At 46.0% G+C, this 17050-nt stretch overlaps 1 protein-coding gene across 10 annotated transcripts in view; it reads right to left on the reverse strand.

Moving 5' to 3' along the window:
• The window catches only part of LOC141049788 (CTD small phosphatase-like protein 2-A), a 239192-nt gene that overhangs the window by 59337 nt on the left and 162805 nt on the right, over positions 1-17050 (reverse strand). For all 10 annotated transcript variants that reach the window (XM_073546573.1, XM_073546612.1, XM_073546602.1 and 7 more), the window contains exons 4-5: positions 11278-11383; positions 11094-11205 (exon numbers count right to left, since the gene is read on the reverse strand). In XM_073546573.1, the coding sequence (XP_073402674.1) occupies positions 11094-11205; positions 11278-11383 (218 nt within the window). The remainder of the gene's footprint in view (positions 1-11093; positions 11206-11277; positions 11384-17050) is intronic.

Genomic DNA, 17050 nt, shown 5'->3' on the forward strand with positions numbered 1-17050 from the left:
CAAGATTCCCGGTGTCGGCATTGGCCACACAGCCCCAAAGCATGATGGAACCTCCACCAAATTTTACTGTGGATAGCAAGTGTTTTTCTTGGAATGCTGTGTTTTTTAGCCTCCATGCATAACGCCTTTTTGTATGACCAAACAACCAGATAGCCCAGGAGGTCCCTTCCAACTCTACGATTCTATGATATACTGTTTCAAACATTATATGGGACCAATGATTCTGTATGGAGAAATAGATGGGCCTCGTCATGAGATGTAAAAAGTGAGGTATTTTTCATTGTACTATACCGCTATTTCTCTGCCGTATCGGAGCATGATGAGTTGTGGTATGTGTTAAAGGGGCGCTCTTTCGCCCAGGGCACATGAAAACCTGGAGCCAGCCCTCCCCCCCACAGTCTGTAGCCAAATAACCCCCATTTTTCAGTGCGTAACTTGTATTATGAAGTTAATTAAGGTTGACAAGCTTAAGTAAGAAGAATTGATGCTTTTGGCATTCAAATGGGCACTGTTGGTGTGTTTCCTGTCCTCCTCTCACTGCCGACTTTTATTCCCCATTGACTTACATTGGGTTTCGTGTTTCGGGACGACCCCGACTTTTCCCTATAATCGGACGATCTTGCTCGACCCGACTTTTGGAAAAGTCGGGTTTCACGAAACGAAACGCGACCCTAAAAAACCAAAAGTCGCTCAACTCTATCCTTGACTGTTCTCACCATTCTTCTTCTCTGCCTTTCTGATATTTTTCTTGGCCTGCCACTTCAGGGCTTAACAAGAACTGTACCTCTGTTTTTCCATTTCCTTACTATGTTCCTCACAGTGGAAACTGACAGGTTAAATCTCTGAGACAACTTTTTGTATCCTTCCCCTGAAAAGCTATGTTGAATAATCTTTGTTTTCAGATCATTTGAGAGTTGTTTTGAGGAGCCCATGATGCCACTCTTCATAGGAGAATCAAATAGGAGAACTACTTGCAAGTAGCCACCTTAAATACCTTTTCTCATGATTTGATACACCTGGCTATGAAGTTCAAAGCTCAATGAGGTTACAAAACCAATTTAGTGCTTCAGGAAGTCAGTAAAAAGTAGTTAGGAGTGGTCAAATAAAGAAAATGATAAGGGTGCCCATACTTTTGCACTGGTCAAATTTTGTTAAAATGCAGATTGCACATTTTCTGTTAGTACAATAAACCTCATTTGAATCCAGAAATATAACTGAGTCCATCAGTTATTAGATATATGAAACTGAAATAGCTGTTGCAAAAACCAAAATTGTTATAAAGAAAAAAAGGTTAACATTAATAGGGGTGCCCAAACTTTAACATATGACTGTAATATAGGAGTTTCACTTTTCTTATTAAGAACTGAAGTAAATTAACTTTTTGATGATATTCTAATTTTGTGAGAAGCACCTGTATTTGCACAAATGAAAGCGCCTATCTTTCCACCCAGGAGGCTGCCACGGCCCATGTGGAGTGAGCTCTCAGACCTTCCGGCGCTGCTTTACCATTTGACACATAAGCTAATGAAATGGCTTCCCTGATACACCTAGCTGATGTGCATTTTGAGACCTTAAGTCCCTTCTTGAACCCTGACAGGATATGAATAAAAAATTATCCTTTTCCAAGGATTAGTAACTGACATGTATTCCAATAGACACGTCCTAACGTCTAACGTATGGAGCTTTTCTTCCTTCTGATTCTTGGAGTTGGCACGGAAGGAGGGAAGAACTATCTCCTGCAACCTATGGCATTTAGAAGCTACCTTTGGTAGGTAAGATGGATCTGGCTTAAGGATAACTCTATCCTCCAAGAACTGAGTGTATGGTGGAACTCTGGAAAGGGCCTGAATATCATTGACTTTTTGGGCAGATATTAATGCCACCAGAAAGGCCAATTTAAAGGAAAGAACTTTTATTGGGGCTGATTTGATGGGTTCAAAGGTGATACTGTCTTAGCTGTGAAGAGCTGTTAATGACAGGAAATAAGTTTCTGCTAACGTGGAATATACGATCTGCAACTTCCGTTAAAGGTCTGGATTGGGTCCCCCCTTGGTGGTTAATGTACGACACGGTCACCTGATTGTCGGAGAGGATCATGACATAAAGATCCTGTAAGAATATAAGGAGCTTTCTTATTGCCAGCTCCACTGCCATCCATTGTTTTAGGTAAAATGAACCACCCATCTCCTTCAGTACCGGCGTTAGGGGCAGGTAGAGTAGGCAGTTGCCTAGGTCCCCCGCTCCACCAGGGGCCCCAGCCAGTGGAGGCCGCTATGTGGCCCATGAGTCAGGTGGGCCCGCCTTGCTCCAACACCCTCACCCCGGTGTGCCACATTCAACTGTATGGGCATCGCAGATGCCGAGATACAGTTGAAAGCAATATTAGAGGAAAGAGCGTCAGATGACCCTCCCTCCCCCATCATTCTCCTCTGCCTCTGACACAGCGGGTGCACAATGACATCACTTCATCGTGCACCATGCTGTGTGCCGGTCACATGACAGTGCAGCTGCTGAGACTGGAGCAGAGCAGGGATCAGCAGGGGAAAGAGGAGGAGAGGTGTGTATTGTGTTTTTTTTTTTTAATATATCAGTGAGTACTTCTATGGGGGCTGCATTATACTATATGAGGGGGCTGCAATATATTCTATGAGGGGTGCTGCATTATACAATATGGGGGCTATATTAGATTCTATGGAGGGCTGCATTATACTATATGAGTGGGTCTGCATTATACCTTATGACAAGGCTGTAATATTTTATGGAGGGATGCATTATACTCTGAGGGGACTACATTATATTCTATGGGGGGCTGCATTATACTATATGAGTGGGGCTGCATAATACCCCATGAGAAGGCTGCAATATACTATATGGGGGCCTGCATTATATTCTCTAGGGGACTGCATTATACTCTGAGGGGGATACATTATATTCTATGGGGGGTGAATTATACTCTGAGGGGGCTACATTATATCATATGAGTGGGGCTGCATTATACCCATATGAGAAGGCTGCAACATATTTTAGGGGGGACTACATTATATTGTATAGTGGCCTGCATTATACTACATGGAGGCCATCATCATATTCTATGGGGGCTGCATTATACCATATTGGGGGCAGCATTATACTTATGAGTGGGCAACATTATTTTATGTGGGGTGGCTGCATTATGCTCTATGGGGTGACTGCATTATACTCGATCGGACTATGGGCAGTGCATTATACTATATGGGACCTGCATTATACTGTATGGAGTGGCTACAATATATTCTAAGGGGGGCTGCATTATACTATATGAGGAGGGCTGCATTATACTATATGAGGAGGACTGCATTACACTCTGAGGGGACTACATTATATTTCATGGGGGCTGCATTATAATCTATGAGGGGGCTACATTATATTCCATGGGGGGCTGCATTATACTATATGAGGGAGGCTGCATTAAATCCTAAAGGGAAGCTGCATTATACCTATGAGGGGGCTGCATTATATTCCATGAGGGTGGCTACATTATATTCTATGGGGGGACAACATAATATTCTATGGTGGGGTTGCATTATAATCTATGGGAGCTGCATCATACTATGAGTGGGGCTGCATTATACCTTATGAGAAGGCTCATTGTACCCTATTGATTGGCTACATAATATTCTATAGGGGGCTGCATTATACTATATGAGTGGGGCTGCATTATACTCTGTGGGGGCTACATTATATTTTGGGGGCTGCATTATACTTATGAGGGGGCTGCATTATATTCTGTAGGGTGGCTGCATTATGCTCTATGAGGGGGTACATTATATTCTATGGGGGGCTGCATTATACTGTATGAGAGGGACTACATTATATTATATAGGGGCCTGCATTATATTCTATGGGGGGGGCATTATATTATAAGGGGGGCTGCATTATATTCTATAAATGGGGCTGCATTATATTCTATGAGGGGAGCTGCATTATATTATATGGGGGCTGCATTATACTATATGAGAACGGCTGCATTGTATTTTATGGGGGACTGCATCATACTGTATGAGAGGGTTGCATTATATTCTATAGGGGTGCTGCATTATACTCTATGAGGGGGATACATTATATTCCATGGGGGGTGAATTATACTCTATGATGGAGTTATATTATACTATATGAGTAGGGCTGCATTATACCCTATGAGAAAACTGCAATATATGTTATGGGGGCTACATTATACTATATGGGGAGGTTACATTATATTCTATGGTGGCCTTCATTATACTATATAAATGGCTACATTATACTTTATGAGGGGGGCTGCATTATATACTATAGGGGGGCTGCATTATATTTTATGGGGAGGCTGCATTATGCCCTATGAGGGGGCTACATTATGTTCTGTGAGGGGATACATTATACTATATGAGGGGGGCTGCATTATATTCTATGGCAGCTACATTATATTCTAGGGGGCTGCATTATACTTAGGAGGGGGCTACATTATATTCTGTGGGGTGGCTGCATTATCCTCTAAGGCAGTGTTTCTCAACTCCAGGCCTCAAGACCCACCAACAGGTCATGTTTTCAGGATTTCCTTAGTATTGCACAGGTGATGCGATTAATGCTTGAGCAAGTGAGGAAATTATCACCTGTGCAACACTAAGGAAATCCTGAAAACATGACCTGTTGGTGGGTCTTGAGGACTGGAGTTGAGAAACACTGCTCTAAGGGGTGGCTGTGTTATACTCAGAGGAGGGCTGCATTATAAACTATCAGACTATGGGGAATGCATTATACTATATGAAGAACTTTGGAGTGCATTATACTGTGGAGAGTGCATTGTACTACATGGAAGACTATGGGGGGTGCATTCTACTATATGTAGGACTGATGAGTTTAGTTTAATATATGGAGGACTATGAGGATGTAACATCCCTGCCGACATCACTGCATGGCTTCCCGTCTCCCATCAGGCTCATACACCGACTTACTCACCACTCTGGGCAATGCTGTGAGTTCTGCCCTCCGCCTGCTCTATGCTGTAACCACATGTCCTCTGCTTGGTGTGTGCATACTTCCTGGCTTTGTGCTTTAGGGCAGCAGCTCCTGCACTTCCTGAATCTTAAAGAGTCAGTGTGTGCATTTCTATCGTGTCCCCAACCTATTGCCAAGAGGTACCGGGTACTTAAGGCATCTCCACTAACTGGAAGATGCCTGAGCAGCATACTCTCTCAGTCTGTGTTCTATTACTGAGTTGCGAGGTCCTGTATTGTTTCTGCTCTTGTTTCCACCACCCTATTGGCTGCATACCCAGGTCTGTACCTGTATCCTGTGTGTCTTGCTTTCATCACCCTGGGAGCTGTATACCCCTGCCTGAATCCTTTATCCTGAACTTGTTCCCATGTCTGCCTTGTCTGAACTAAGTCCTATACCTGAACCTGTTTGTATCCTTGTCTGAAGCCTTCCCTACCCGGTTGTGTCTATCCTTGTGCCTTCTTCTTTTGGTCGCAGAACCTGTACCAGCACCTGTCCCTATCTGGTTGTCGCTGCACAACATTAGTGCCTCTGGTGTTCATTTGGCACTTCATTGTAAGTACTTTTGTTAATCTGTTCCTGTCTGCTCTATCTTTGCCTCAGCTTCCCTCTTTGCCTCGGCAGCTCTGCTCTCATCTTGCATCCTGCGGCTCTGCTCTGCTCCCGTCCCACATCCTGAGGCTCTGCTCTGCTCCTGTCCTGCATCCCGCGGCTCTGCTCTACTCCTGTTCCGCATCCTGCGGCTCTCCTCCTGTTACGCATCCTGTGGCTCTGCTCTGCTCCCGTTCCACATCTGAACTGCTTCTTACCTTTTCCCATATCCCACTCATACCTGCCAGTGTTCCTGTCCCTCCCAAAACCGTACCTATCCCTTCAGTCTGTACTGGCTCCTAGCTGTTCCCATATCCCACTCATACCTGCAAGTGTTCCTGTCCTTCCCGAAACAGTTCCTGTTCCTCCAGTTTGAAACCTGCCTGAGTGACAGCCATGCCTGCCTGCCTGTCAGCTGTGCCCACCTGCCTGTCCATCTGTGCTCACCAGCACTTGCCAGTCTAAGCCTCAGCTATCTACAGTACTTGCCTGCACCTGTCATTAGTGTCCTGTCCCCTGTGGGATCAGTGGCTACTGCCAGATGGCGCCCTGGAGTGGTACCTGGCAGCTACCTGCCGCACAAGCCTGACTTCATCACTAGAGGCTCCAGTGAACACCAAGGTAGGTGCTTAGTCATGCCCCTCCAGGGTTAGTCTGGTTTGTGGTACAGTGGGGCCACTATCCTCGCTCACGCCATCTAGTCTGGGCGCGAGCGTTACAGAGGAGTGTAGCATACTATAAGGAGAACTATGTGGAGTGAATTATACTATATGAAGGACTATGGGAGTGTATTATATTACATGGAAGACTATGAGGAGTGTATTATACTATATGGGGGACTATGGGGCACGTTATATTATAAGGAGGACTATGGGGTGTGCATTATACAATATGGAGGACTGTAGGGTGCATTATACTATATGTACTATATGGGACCTGCATTATACTGTATCAAGGACTATGGGGACTGTGTTATACTATATGAAGACCTATGGGGTGCATTATACTATGGGGAGTACTTTGTACTAAAAGGATGACTAATGGGGGTGAGTTATACTATATGGAGGACTATGAGGAGTGTATTATACTATATGGAGGACTATGGGGAGTGTATTATGCTATAGGAAGAACTATGAGGTTCATTATGCTATGAGAAGTACATTGCACTACATGGATGACTATTGGGGGTGCATTATACTATATTGAACTATAAGGAGTGTATTATACTATATGGAGGACTGAGGAGTGTATTTTAATATATGGAGGACTATGAGCAGTGTATTATACTGTATAAAGTACTATGGGGAGTGTATTATGTTATATGGAGGACTTGTATTATACTATATGGAGGACTATTTGGAGTGTGCTATAATATATGGAGGACACTTGGACACATTATATTATATGGAGAACCATGGGTTGTGAATTATACAATATGGAGGACTGTGGTGCACATTATACAATATGGGGACTCTAGGGTGCATTATACTATGTGGAGGAATATGGGGTGCATTATACTATATGGAGGACTATGGGCACATTATACTATATGGAGGACTATTGGGTGCACTATGCCATGTGGAGGACTATGGGGTGTATTACAGCTGTGCTCAAAAGTTTACATACCCCGGCAGAATTTTTACTTTCTTGGCCTTTTTTCAGAGAATATGAATGATAATACCAAAACTTTTTGTACTGGCAGCTGACATCAAGCCCAGGGGTTAGTAATCTAGAGGCATCTATAAAACTATAACCCCAATACTATTACCCCACTTGCGAACGCACCAGGGCAAGCGGGAAGAGCTAGGCTAAGCATCAGAATTGAAGCGTTTTATGTATGTGACTTTTCTGGGGTAGCTGAGAGCTGATGTTTTTAGTCTTGAAATGGGCCAATATGCATAGCTCCTTCGTAGCCTATTAATATCTGTTCGCAGCTATCTGCTTAGCCTCTGCTGGCTATTAATTATAGGGGGACCCACATCTTTTTTTGGGAGGGTCCCCCAGTTTAATAACCAGTAAAGGATTAGTATTCAGCTGTGAACTGATATTAATAGTCTGTGTATTATCCCTATCCTAGGCTATAAGCAGCCCCCACACACTGTACTAATTATATATGTCATGGACATCTTTTAAAATAATATATAAATATATATTTTATTTATATAGCACCATTGATTCCATGGTGCTGTACATGAGAAGGGGTTACATACAAATTACAGATATCACTTACAGTAAACAAACTTACAATGACAGACTCTAATACAGAGGGGAGAGGACCCTGCCATTTCGGGCTTACATGCTACAGGATGGTGGGGAAGGAGATAGGTTGATGGGTTGCAGCAGTTCCGGTGTTTGTTGAGGTGAAATCTCCGGTAGTGGTGAGGCGGCAGCGGGGTCATTGCAGGCTGTAGGCTTTCTTGAAGAGGTGGGTTTTCAGGTTCCGTCTGAAGGATCCGAATGTGGTTGATAGTCGGACATGTTGGGGCAAAGAATTCCAGAGGATGGGGGCTATTCAGGAGAAGTCTTGGAGGCGGTTGGGTGAGAAATGAATAAGTGTGGAGGAGAGAAGGAGGTCTTGGGATGACCGGAGATTACGTGAGGGAAGGTATTGGGAGATTAGTTCAGAGACATATGGAGGAGACAGGTTATAGATGGCCTATATATACATACACTTGAGTATAAGTCGACTGGGTGTTTAAGCCATGGCACCTGGTTTTCCCACGGAAAAGTGAGTAAACGTATTGACTCGAGTATAAGCTGGGTATGTATTGTCCCCTCATCCCTATCCTGGTATGGCTCCCCGTCCTTGTCTTTATATGCATGGCTCCTTATCCCCTATCCTTGTATGCATAGTTCCTATAAAAAAAAAAGCAAGAACAAAAAAAAACCATCCTACATACCTTCCTGCGTGCCCTCACAGCATCTCGTCGTTCCGGCACCAGCAGCACTTCCTGCAGAGCAATCACTGGGCCCCGCTCATTAAGCACAAAAAAAGTGCTGAAAAACTCGGTTTAAACATGAGTATATACGGCATACACGCATCTCTATGTCTATTCTAACTATTTATATATAAGTGTATATAATAATAATCTCTTTATTTATATAGCGCCAACATATTTGCCAGTGCTATACGGACATCATTGAAGTCCCCGATGGGACTCACAATCTAAATTCCCTATCAGTATGTCTTTGGAATGTGGGAGGAAACAGGAGTACTTGAAGGAAACCCACGCAAACATTGAAAGAACATACAAACTCCTTGCAGATGTTGTCCTTGGAGGGATTTGAACCCAGGACTCCAGTGCTGCAAGGCTGCAGTGCTAACCACTGAGCCACCGTGCTTAGCACAATATACAGGATATATCTTATTCTAACTTGTCACACTATGTTTTTACTGTAAGTGGCTGATGAAAATTTGGGTTTTCAAGAAGATAGATGGGTAAAAATCAGACAGCACTCACATGGTCTGAGTGTCGTGCGATTTTATTTTATGGCACCCATTGACTTGCATTGGCAAGTCTCTTCCAATATAGGAGGACAATCGCAGCATGCTGCGATTTTTTTCTCAGTCCAATCTGAGCTCAGTCCAATGATGAGCAAGGTACTAATGGAATAACATAAGTGAGAGTGCAATTCAATTTTTTTTTATTGGATTTCCCTCGTCCATTTTTCTCACAAAATAGGTATGAGCCCTTAGAGATCATTCAGTGTGTATTATTTTGCAGTCTTTATATGCAAACAGGTTTTTAAACCAGAATCGATCAGTATATAATATACTGATCGCAATGGTTTAGGGCCAAGGGTCGATTCATGTAAATGGACTTTTGGGCTACGTTCCTACATTGGGTATTTGAATTGCTTTTGATGTTGCAGATTTTCTGTACCATTTGTGCACCAATTACTGTAGGTAAATTAGGTTATATGCGCTAATAAGTGCATTTTATTGCTTTTTTTGTATCTTTCTGGTATGTAGTCATGTTTTAAATAAAAAGGCTTTGTTTTGGAATCTTACCATTACTTAGCTTTTATAAAATTGTATTGATAAAGTCGTACAGATTACATAAATTTTTAATGTGTTTCTGCATAAGCATTTTTTTTATATGCAGATTTTCCTAATTTCATTCAAGTCTAAGGGGAAATTCCGAAAATAAAATGCATATTTACAGCAAGAGAGATTGACATGTTGCAACTTTCAAAAATGCATGGCAGATATATAAAACACTTTGGCTTTGTTGGAACTGCAATATGCTGTGTTTTTATGCGCAGCTTCAAAAGTTCACCAAATACCCAGTACTAACTTAGTGGTAGGGTAGTGCTACTTCAGTTGATTAGATTGGTAAGCCTCAACCGTCTATGTCTTGGCTACAGAAGCTTTAAGATAAATTTACATGTCTTGTAATCCTAAATTACAATTTCAATGCAATGAAAATATCTATATACCGTATATACTCATGTATAAGCCGAGTTTTTCGGCACATTTTTTTTGTGCTGAAAACGCCCCCCCCCCCCCCTCGGCTTATACACAAGTCATTGTCCCAGAAAGCCGGCAGGGGAGGGGGAGCGGTGGAGCAGCAGGTCACAGGAGGCAGAAGCTGATGGCTGTGGCTAAAGCCTGTGCCACTGCTAAAGAGAGATGAATATTCATTTATCTTATAGCGAGCAAAGCGACAGCACCAGCCGCCGGCTTCCAAAAAACATCCTACTCACCCTCCAGCTTGCCCTTAGGCGTGGAGCGCATATTCATTACCTTAATGAGTGGTGCCACGTGATTCCTTGGCACAGAAAGAGCTGCAGGAAACTGTCACCAATGAGAAGCTGCGAGGGCGTGCTGGAGGGTGAGTTTTTTTTTTTTTGTAATAGGAAGCATGGATACAAGGACGGGAAGGGGAGAGCCACCAATACCAGGACAGGACGGGGGAGCCACGCATACCAGGACATCTATGGGGGAGCCACGCATAGCAGGACAGGAAGGGGGGAGCCACGCATACCAGGACAGCTACGGGGGGAGCCACGCATACTAGGACAAGATGGGGGCAGCCCCGCATACCAGAACAGTGATGATGGAAGCCACGCATACCAGGACAGCGATGGGGGGAGCCACGCATACCAGGACAGGATGAATGGAGCCATGCATACCAGGACAGGGATGAGGGGACAATGCATACCTGGCTTATACTCTAGTCAATAAGCTTACCCAGTTTTCCATGGCAAAATTTGGTGCCTCGGTTTATACTCGGGTCAGCTTTTACTCAAGTATATACGGTAAATACCATATTTATTGAGAAAACCATTAAAAAGGCTTTTTTCCAAAACAGCAACCTTACCTGCAAGGGTCAGATGAGTGCCATGTTGTCAGATCCCCTCATCCCCTAATGCAGTAGTGAGGAGCTCTGGATAGCCCCTTTAAATATAGAACTTTCTCAATACAAACTGATCAGTTTTTAAATAGAATATTAAGAATCAAGTAAAAATTGAGAAACTTGTCTTACCAAATCCAACACCAGAGTGCTTTCTGGGACACTGCGAGTTTTACATGGGATGGTAGTCTTCCACGGCTTCATGTAACCCGATTCAGCTTGGGCAGTGCATATAAACTTTCCTCTGAAATTATATACAATTAGTGTCCATTCCTACAACACCAACCTAGTACCAGCATTACAAGTTAACACTCACGGACTGAAAGGCTCCGTCACATCTTCTTTTGGGAGTTGACTAAAATATGGGCAGTCAGGACTACTATTTTGGTCTATTTCTGTTTGATTTGTTGGACTACAGCCAGCTAAAATAATTGACAAGAAAGCATAATCATTATCGAAAACCTCGCCAAGAGGTCTCTACAAGTAAATTAGGATTGTAACATGAAACAAGTTGGCAATTTTATCCTTATTTTAACTGATATGTTGGGGAAAAGATTTGATGGCAGCCATATACAAATATTACACATTCATTCATTGACACATCATCTAGTATTGATTGACCAGTGCACATAATTTTCTTTGGTATGTCTGTGTAAATAGGCATATCAAAGAACTCCCATCAGTAGAAATCTACTGATCAGCAGTCCTATTGTGTCGCCGGCCAGTCTGTGTAAACGGACCCCAAGTCTCACATGCACTTTAGACAGCGATTTGCCAAACAATAGTTTAGCTGGCAGCCATCTTGGCTGTCTCTCCCATACTTAGGAGGGATTGCTCTGCCGTCAGCACCTGCTTCTCTATGAGAGCGCAATGGACAGACCCATCTGATGGTAGATTGTGTCATCGAAAACAAAAGATTAGTAATCTGAAATCATAATGTCTACATCTAACATAGGAAATTCATACACATTAGGCTTATGGGGGCCTTTAGATTTCAACAAAATTGTTCTTTTTTGGCATGGAGTAGGTCATCTTACCCAGTGTTTTTATATTCCTTGAGCCAAGCTAGTGTGAGAGCAGATTTATATTTATCTATCCTGACTCTATTGTGGATATTCTACTGTGGGGATGTGACTCGCTCAGGTGCAGCGGGAGACAATCAGGAGACCGGTTCTTCCAAAGTTCATGAGGTTTATTTCTGTCATAAACCATAAAACAGCGTATCACCAAAAATAGCCTCTAGCTTAGGCAAACAAAACATAAACCTTCGTGGTTGCAGACTCAGACCGCGAGTCTCAGCACATGCTGGGAGGTGTAGTCCTCCCCACATACAGCTCCCTGGTTCAGGAGCAGGTCACATTATAAGGCTGTAGCCACACCCACGTTCCCAGCAGCTGACTGGTCACATGACTGTGACCTCACCACAGGTCCTTCAAACAAAAACAATAACAATATCTGGTATGCTTTACTTCTGCCTTACATTATGGAGATAAGCCATTTATGAGACACATATCTCCCATCAATTACACGACCCTTAGCCCTGCCACATACCTCCCCCCTCTGCCTAAAGCCGTGGGGCTTGGCACTTTCACCTACCAGGCAAGGGATTCTGGAGAGGGCATCGGCATTCCCATGTAGCTTCCCGGCCCTATGCTCTACATGGAAACTGAAGTCTTGTAGGGCTAAGAACCAGCGGGTGACCCTAGCATTCTTGCCCTTGGTTTCCCTCATCCACCTGAGTGGGGCATGGTCGGATATTAACCTAAACTTCCGTCCCACTAGGTAGTACCGTAATGTGTCCACTGCCCATTTTATGGCCAAACACTCCTTCTCTACAACTGAGTAATTTCTCTCACAAGAAGTCAACTTCCTACTCAAGTAGAGAACAGGATGCTCCTCCCCACGTATCTCTTGGGAAAGGACAGCTCCTACCCCGACATCTGAGGCATCTGTCTGGAGGACAAATTCACGTTTAAAGTCTGGGGCCACCAAAACGGGCTGCTTACAAAGAGCTCCCTTCATTTCTTGGAAGGCTGACTCTGCTTCTTCGGACCAGCTGACCATCACTGACTTTGTCCCTTTAAGCAGATCAGTTAGAGGTGCAGCCATTGTGGCGAAGTTTGGGATAAACCTCCTGTAATATCCCACAATCCCCAGGAAGGCTTTAACTTGCTTCTTTGACAGAGGTCTCGGCCATGTTTGAATTGCCTCCACTTTATTGATTTGGGGTTTGATCTCGCCATGCCCCACTACATATCCGAGGTACTTGGCTTCTTCTCTCCCCAAGGCACACTTCTTCGGGTTTATTGTAAACCCCGCCTCTCTTAGAGCGTCAAACACTGCTTGGACCTTTTCCAGGTGAGTCTCCCAGTCCGGGGTAAAGATGACGATATCATCCAGGTATGCGGCAGCGTATAGCTTATGAGGTGCAAGGATTCTATCCATCGCCCTCTGGAAGGTTGCTGGAGCTCCCTGTAGGCCAAACGGCATCCGGACATACTGGAAGCACCCGTCTGGTGTGGAGAATGCCGTCTTCTCCTTGGCTTCCTGTGCCATGGGGATCTGCCAATATCCCTTGGTCAGATCCAAAGTGGTTATGTACCTGGCAGGTCCAAGTCTCTCGATGAGCTCATCAACGCGTGGCATGGGATAAGCGTCGAACTTGGAGACCTCATTCAGCTTCCGGTAATCGTTGCAGAACCTCCATTCACCATCAGGTTTTGGGACCAGGACAATCGGGCTCGACCAGCCGCTCTTGGATTCCTCAATGACCCCGAGCTTCAACATACGCTGCACCTCCTTGGAGATTACCTCTCGCCGGGCCTCAGGAATACGATATGGTTTCACGTTCACCCGCACATGTGGCTCGGTCAGAATTTCGTGCTCCACCACCTTCGTGCACCCCGGCAACTCTGAGAACAGGTCGCGGTTTTTCTGGAGTAACTCCCGGCACTGTTGCTTCTGGGCCTTCGATAGAGTCTCCGCTATGGTAACAGCTCCAACCTCCCCTTCTAGGTTGCCCAGCAAGCACGGAGTTACCGCTGGCTCTCTATCTTGCCACGGCTTGATAAGGTTAACATGGTAAACCTGGTATGGCTTCCGTCTTCCGGGTTGGTGGATCTTGTAGTTTACGTCTCCCAGTTTCTCCACCACCTCATATGGCCCTTGCCACTTGGCCAAGAACTTACTTTCCACCGTCGGTATTAGCACGAGAACTCGGTCTCCCGGATTGAACTGCCTCACTCTGGCTGACCGGTTGTAGACCCTGGCCTGAGCCTCTTGTGCCTGGCGGAGATGTTCTTTAACAATGGGCATCACCTTCGCAACCCTCTGCTGCATCAGTGCCACATGCTCAATGACGCTTCTGTGGGGCGTGACTTCGGCTTCCCAGGTTTCCTTGGCTATATCTAGGAGACCTCGCGGATGCCGGCCGTACAGAAGCTCGAAGGGGGAGAACCCCGTGGAGGCCTGGGGAACTTCACGGATAGAAAACAGTAAATACGGTAAGAGACAATCCCAGTCTCTACCATCTTCCTCTATGACTTTTCTCAGCATGCTCTTCAGGGTCTTGTTAAACCTCTCAACAAGGCCATCTGACTGTGGATGGTACACTGAAGTCCTCAGCTGGGAAATTTGCAAGACTCTGCACAATTCTCTCATCACCTTGCTCATAAAAGGTGTCCCCTGGTCGGTCAGGATCTCCTTCGGCAAACCCGTCCGGGAAAACACATGGACCAGCTCACGGGCTATACTCTTCGCAGAGGAGTTTCTCAGGGGAATGGCCTCAGGATAGCGTGTGGCATAGTCCAGGATGACTAATATATACTGATGGCCCCGAGCTGATTTAACTAAGGGACCGACCAAGTCCATGGCAATTCTCTCAAATGGCACCTCAATAATGGGCAGTGGCACAAGAGGGTTCCGAAAATGAGATGTGGGGGCAGTTAACTGACATGTCGGGCAGGACCTGCAATAGTTTACTATTTCCCGGTGACATCCAGGCCAATAGAACCTCTGTACAATCCGTTCCTGGGTTTTTTCCACCCCCAGGTGTCCCCCCAAGATGTGTGAATGGGCCATGTCCAACACTTTTCGTCTATAGGGGCCTGGTACTATTAACTGCTCTGCCACCTCCTCCCTTATTTTCGTGACCCGGTACAACAATTCCCCACTCAACATAAAATGGGGAAACCTTGTGTCTGCTCCCGGCTCTTGTGCAACCCCATTAATGACGGTGACATTGTTAAAGGCTTCCCTTAGTGTGGGGTCCCTATGTTGGGCAGTCCCAAAATTCTCCCCGGCCACCCCTAACTCCAGGATGTCAGGTACAGGGGACCCTTCCTCTTCATCCCCAACAAGGACACATAAAGGGAACTCGTCTGCCTCTGGTGGTGGCGATACCTCAGTGGGGTGGATTGGTTCCCTGCTCTTGCTAGCACACTCAGAACCCATCCCCCACAGATCCCAAAACAGACAGAAATCCCGGCCAATAATTATGGGATGCAACAAGTCTCGAACAACGCCAACTTCATGCGACTCGGTGCCATGCGCCGTTTCAATCTTCACCCTAGCCATAGGGTAGTCCTTTGCATCGCCATGTATGCACCGAACACCAATCTTTTTACCCGGGAGTATGTTTAGAGGAAAACTGGCCCTCACAAGGGTCACCAAGCTCCCGGAGTCCAGAAGCGCCATTACTGCTCGACCGTTCACCTTCACGGGACACGCTTGTGGCCCCTTGTTAGGTAGCGAGTTCACACTGCAAGCTGGATATGCGTAGTATGAACTACGGCGTCCCATGCTGCAGTCCATCTGCTCGGTGGTCTGGGGACAACGGGCCGCTATATGTCCTGGCCCATGACACTTCCAGCAAATAACACCCGAGGGGACCTTGGGCACCGCCTCCCCCGCCCCTTTTGACCTTGGACGCACCACCCCTTTTTGTGACTCCGCCCCCTGCTGGGACCCCCAATATGGAATGGGCTGCTTCCCCAAGGAACCTTCCATCCCCTGGTATCTCTCGACCAGCCCAACCAGTTCATCAGCATTTTGGGGATCACCCTGGGCAACCCAAGTCTGTAGAGGTCTCGGCAGAGAATGCACAAACCGATCCATCACAACTCGCTCTACCATCTGTGCAGGGGAAGCCGACTCTGGCTGCAGCCATTTCTGGACCAGGTGCAACAGGTCAAACATTTGGGAGCGCGGGGGTTTGTCCCGGTGATAGGCCCAGCGATGAACTCGCTGTGCCCTGGTAGTCATTGTTACCCCCAAGCGTGCGAGAATTTCCGCTTTTAATTTGGGATACTCTCTGGCATCTTGTACCGTCAGGTCAAAGTACGCCTTCTGGGGCTCCCCCGTTAGGTAAGGGGCCAGTACCTCCGCCCACCGCTCTGGCTGAAGTTTTTCCCTCTCAGCCACCCTCTCAAACACCGTCAGGAAGGCCTCCACATCATCCTCAGGGGTCATTTTTTGTAATGCGCGTCTTACCGCCTTCTCGACGTCGGTGGCATCAGCCCGACCTGGTGTTGGGGCACTCGTCCTGCCCTCCTGGATGGCGGTTGCCAGAAGCTGCATCTGCTGCCGTTGTTCCTGCTGGCTTTGCTGGAACTGCTGCCGCTGCTCTTGCTGGCTTTGCTGGATCTGCTGTAACAACAGCTTGTTGGTTTCCTGCTGCAGTGCCTGGGACTGGACCAGGTGTTTCATGAGGTCCTCCATGATTCCAGGCAATGCTTGTTGCCCCGCTGCAAACTTCACCCAGGACATGCAGCAACTGTCTCAAGTCTCTGCTGGGACCGCTGCCCGCACATGTACCACCAATTGTGGGGATGTGACTCGCTCAGGTGCAGCGGGAGACAATCAGGAGACCGGTTCTTCCAAAGTTCATGAGGTTTATTTCTGTCATAAACCATAAAACAGCGTATCACCAAAAATAGCCTCTAGCTTAGGCAAACAAAACATAAACCTTCGTGGTTGCAGACTCAGACCGCGAGTCTCAGCACATGCTGGGAGGTGTAGTCCTCCCCACATACAGCTCCCTGGTTCAGGAGCAGGTCACATTATAAGGCTGTAGCCACACCCACGTTCCC

This window comes from Dendrobates tinctorius, unplaced genomic scaffold, assembly GCF_039654945.1.
Source record: "Dendrobates tinctorius isolate UK_male_01 unplaced genomic scaffold, ASM3965494v1 ptg000011l, whole genome shotgun sequence".
In the NCBI taxonomy this organism is placed as follows: domain Eukaryota; kingdom Metazoa; phylum Chordata; class Amphibia; order Anura; family Dendrobatidae; genus Dendrobates; species Dendrobates tinctorius.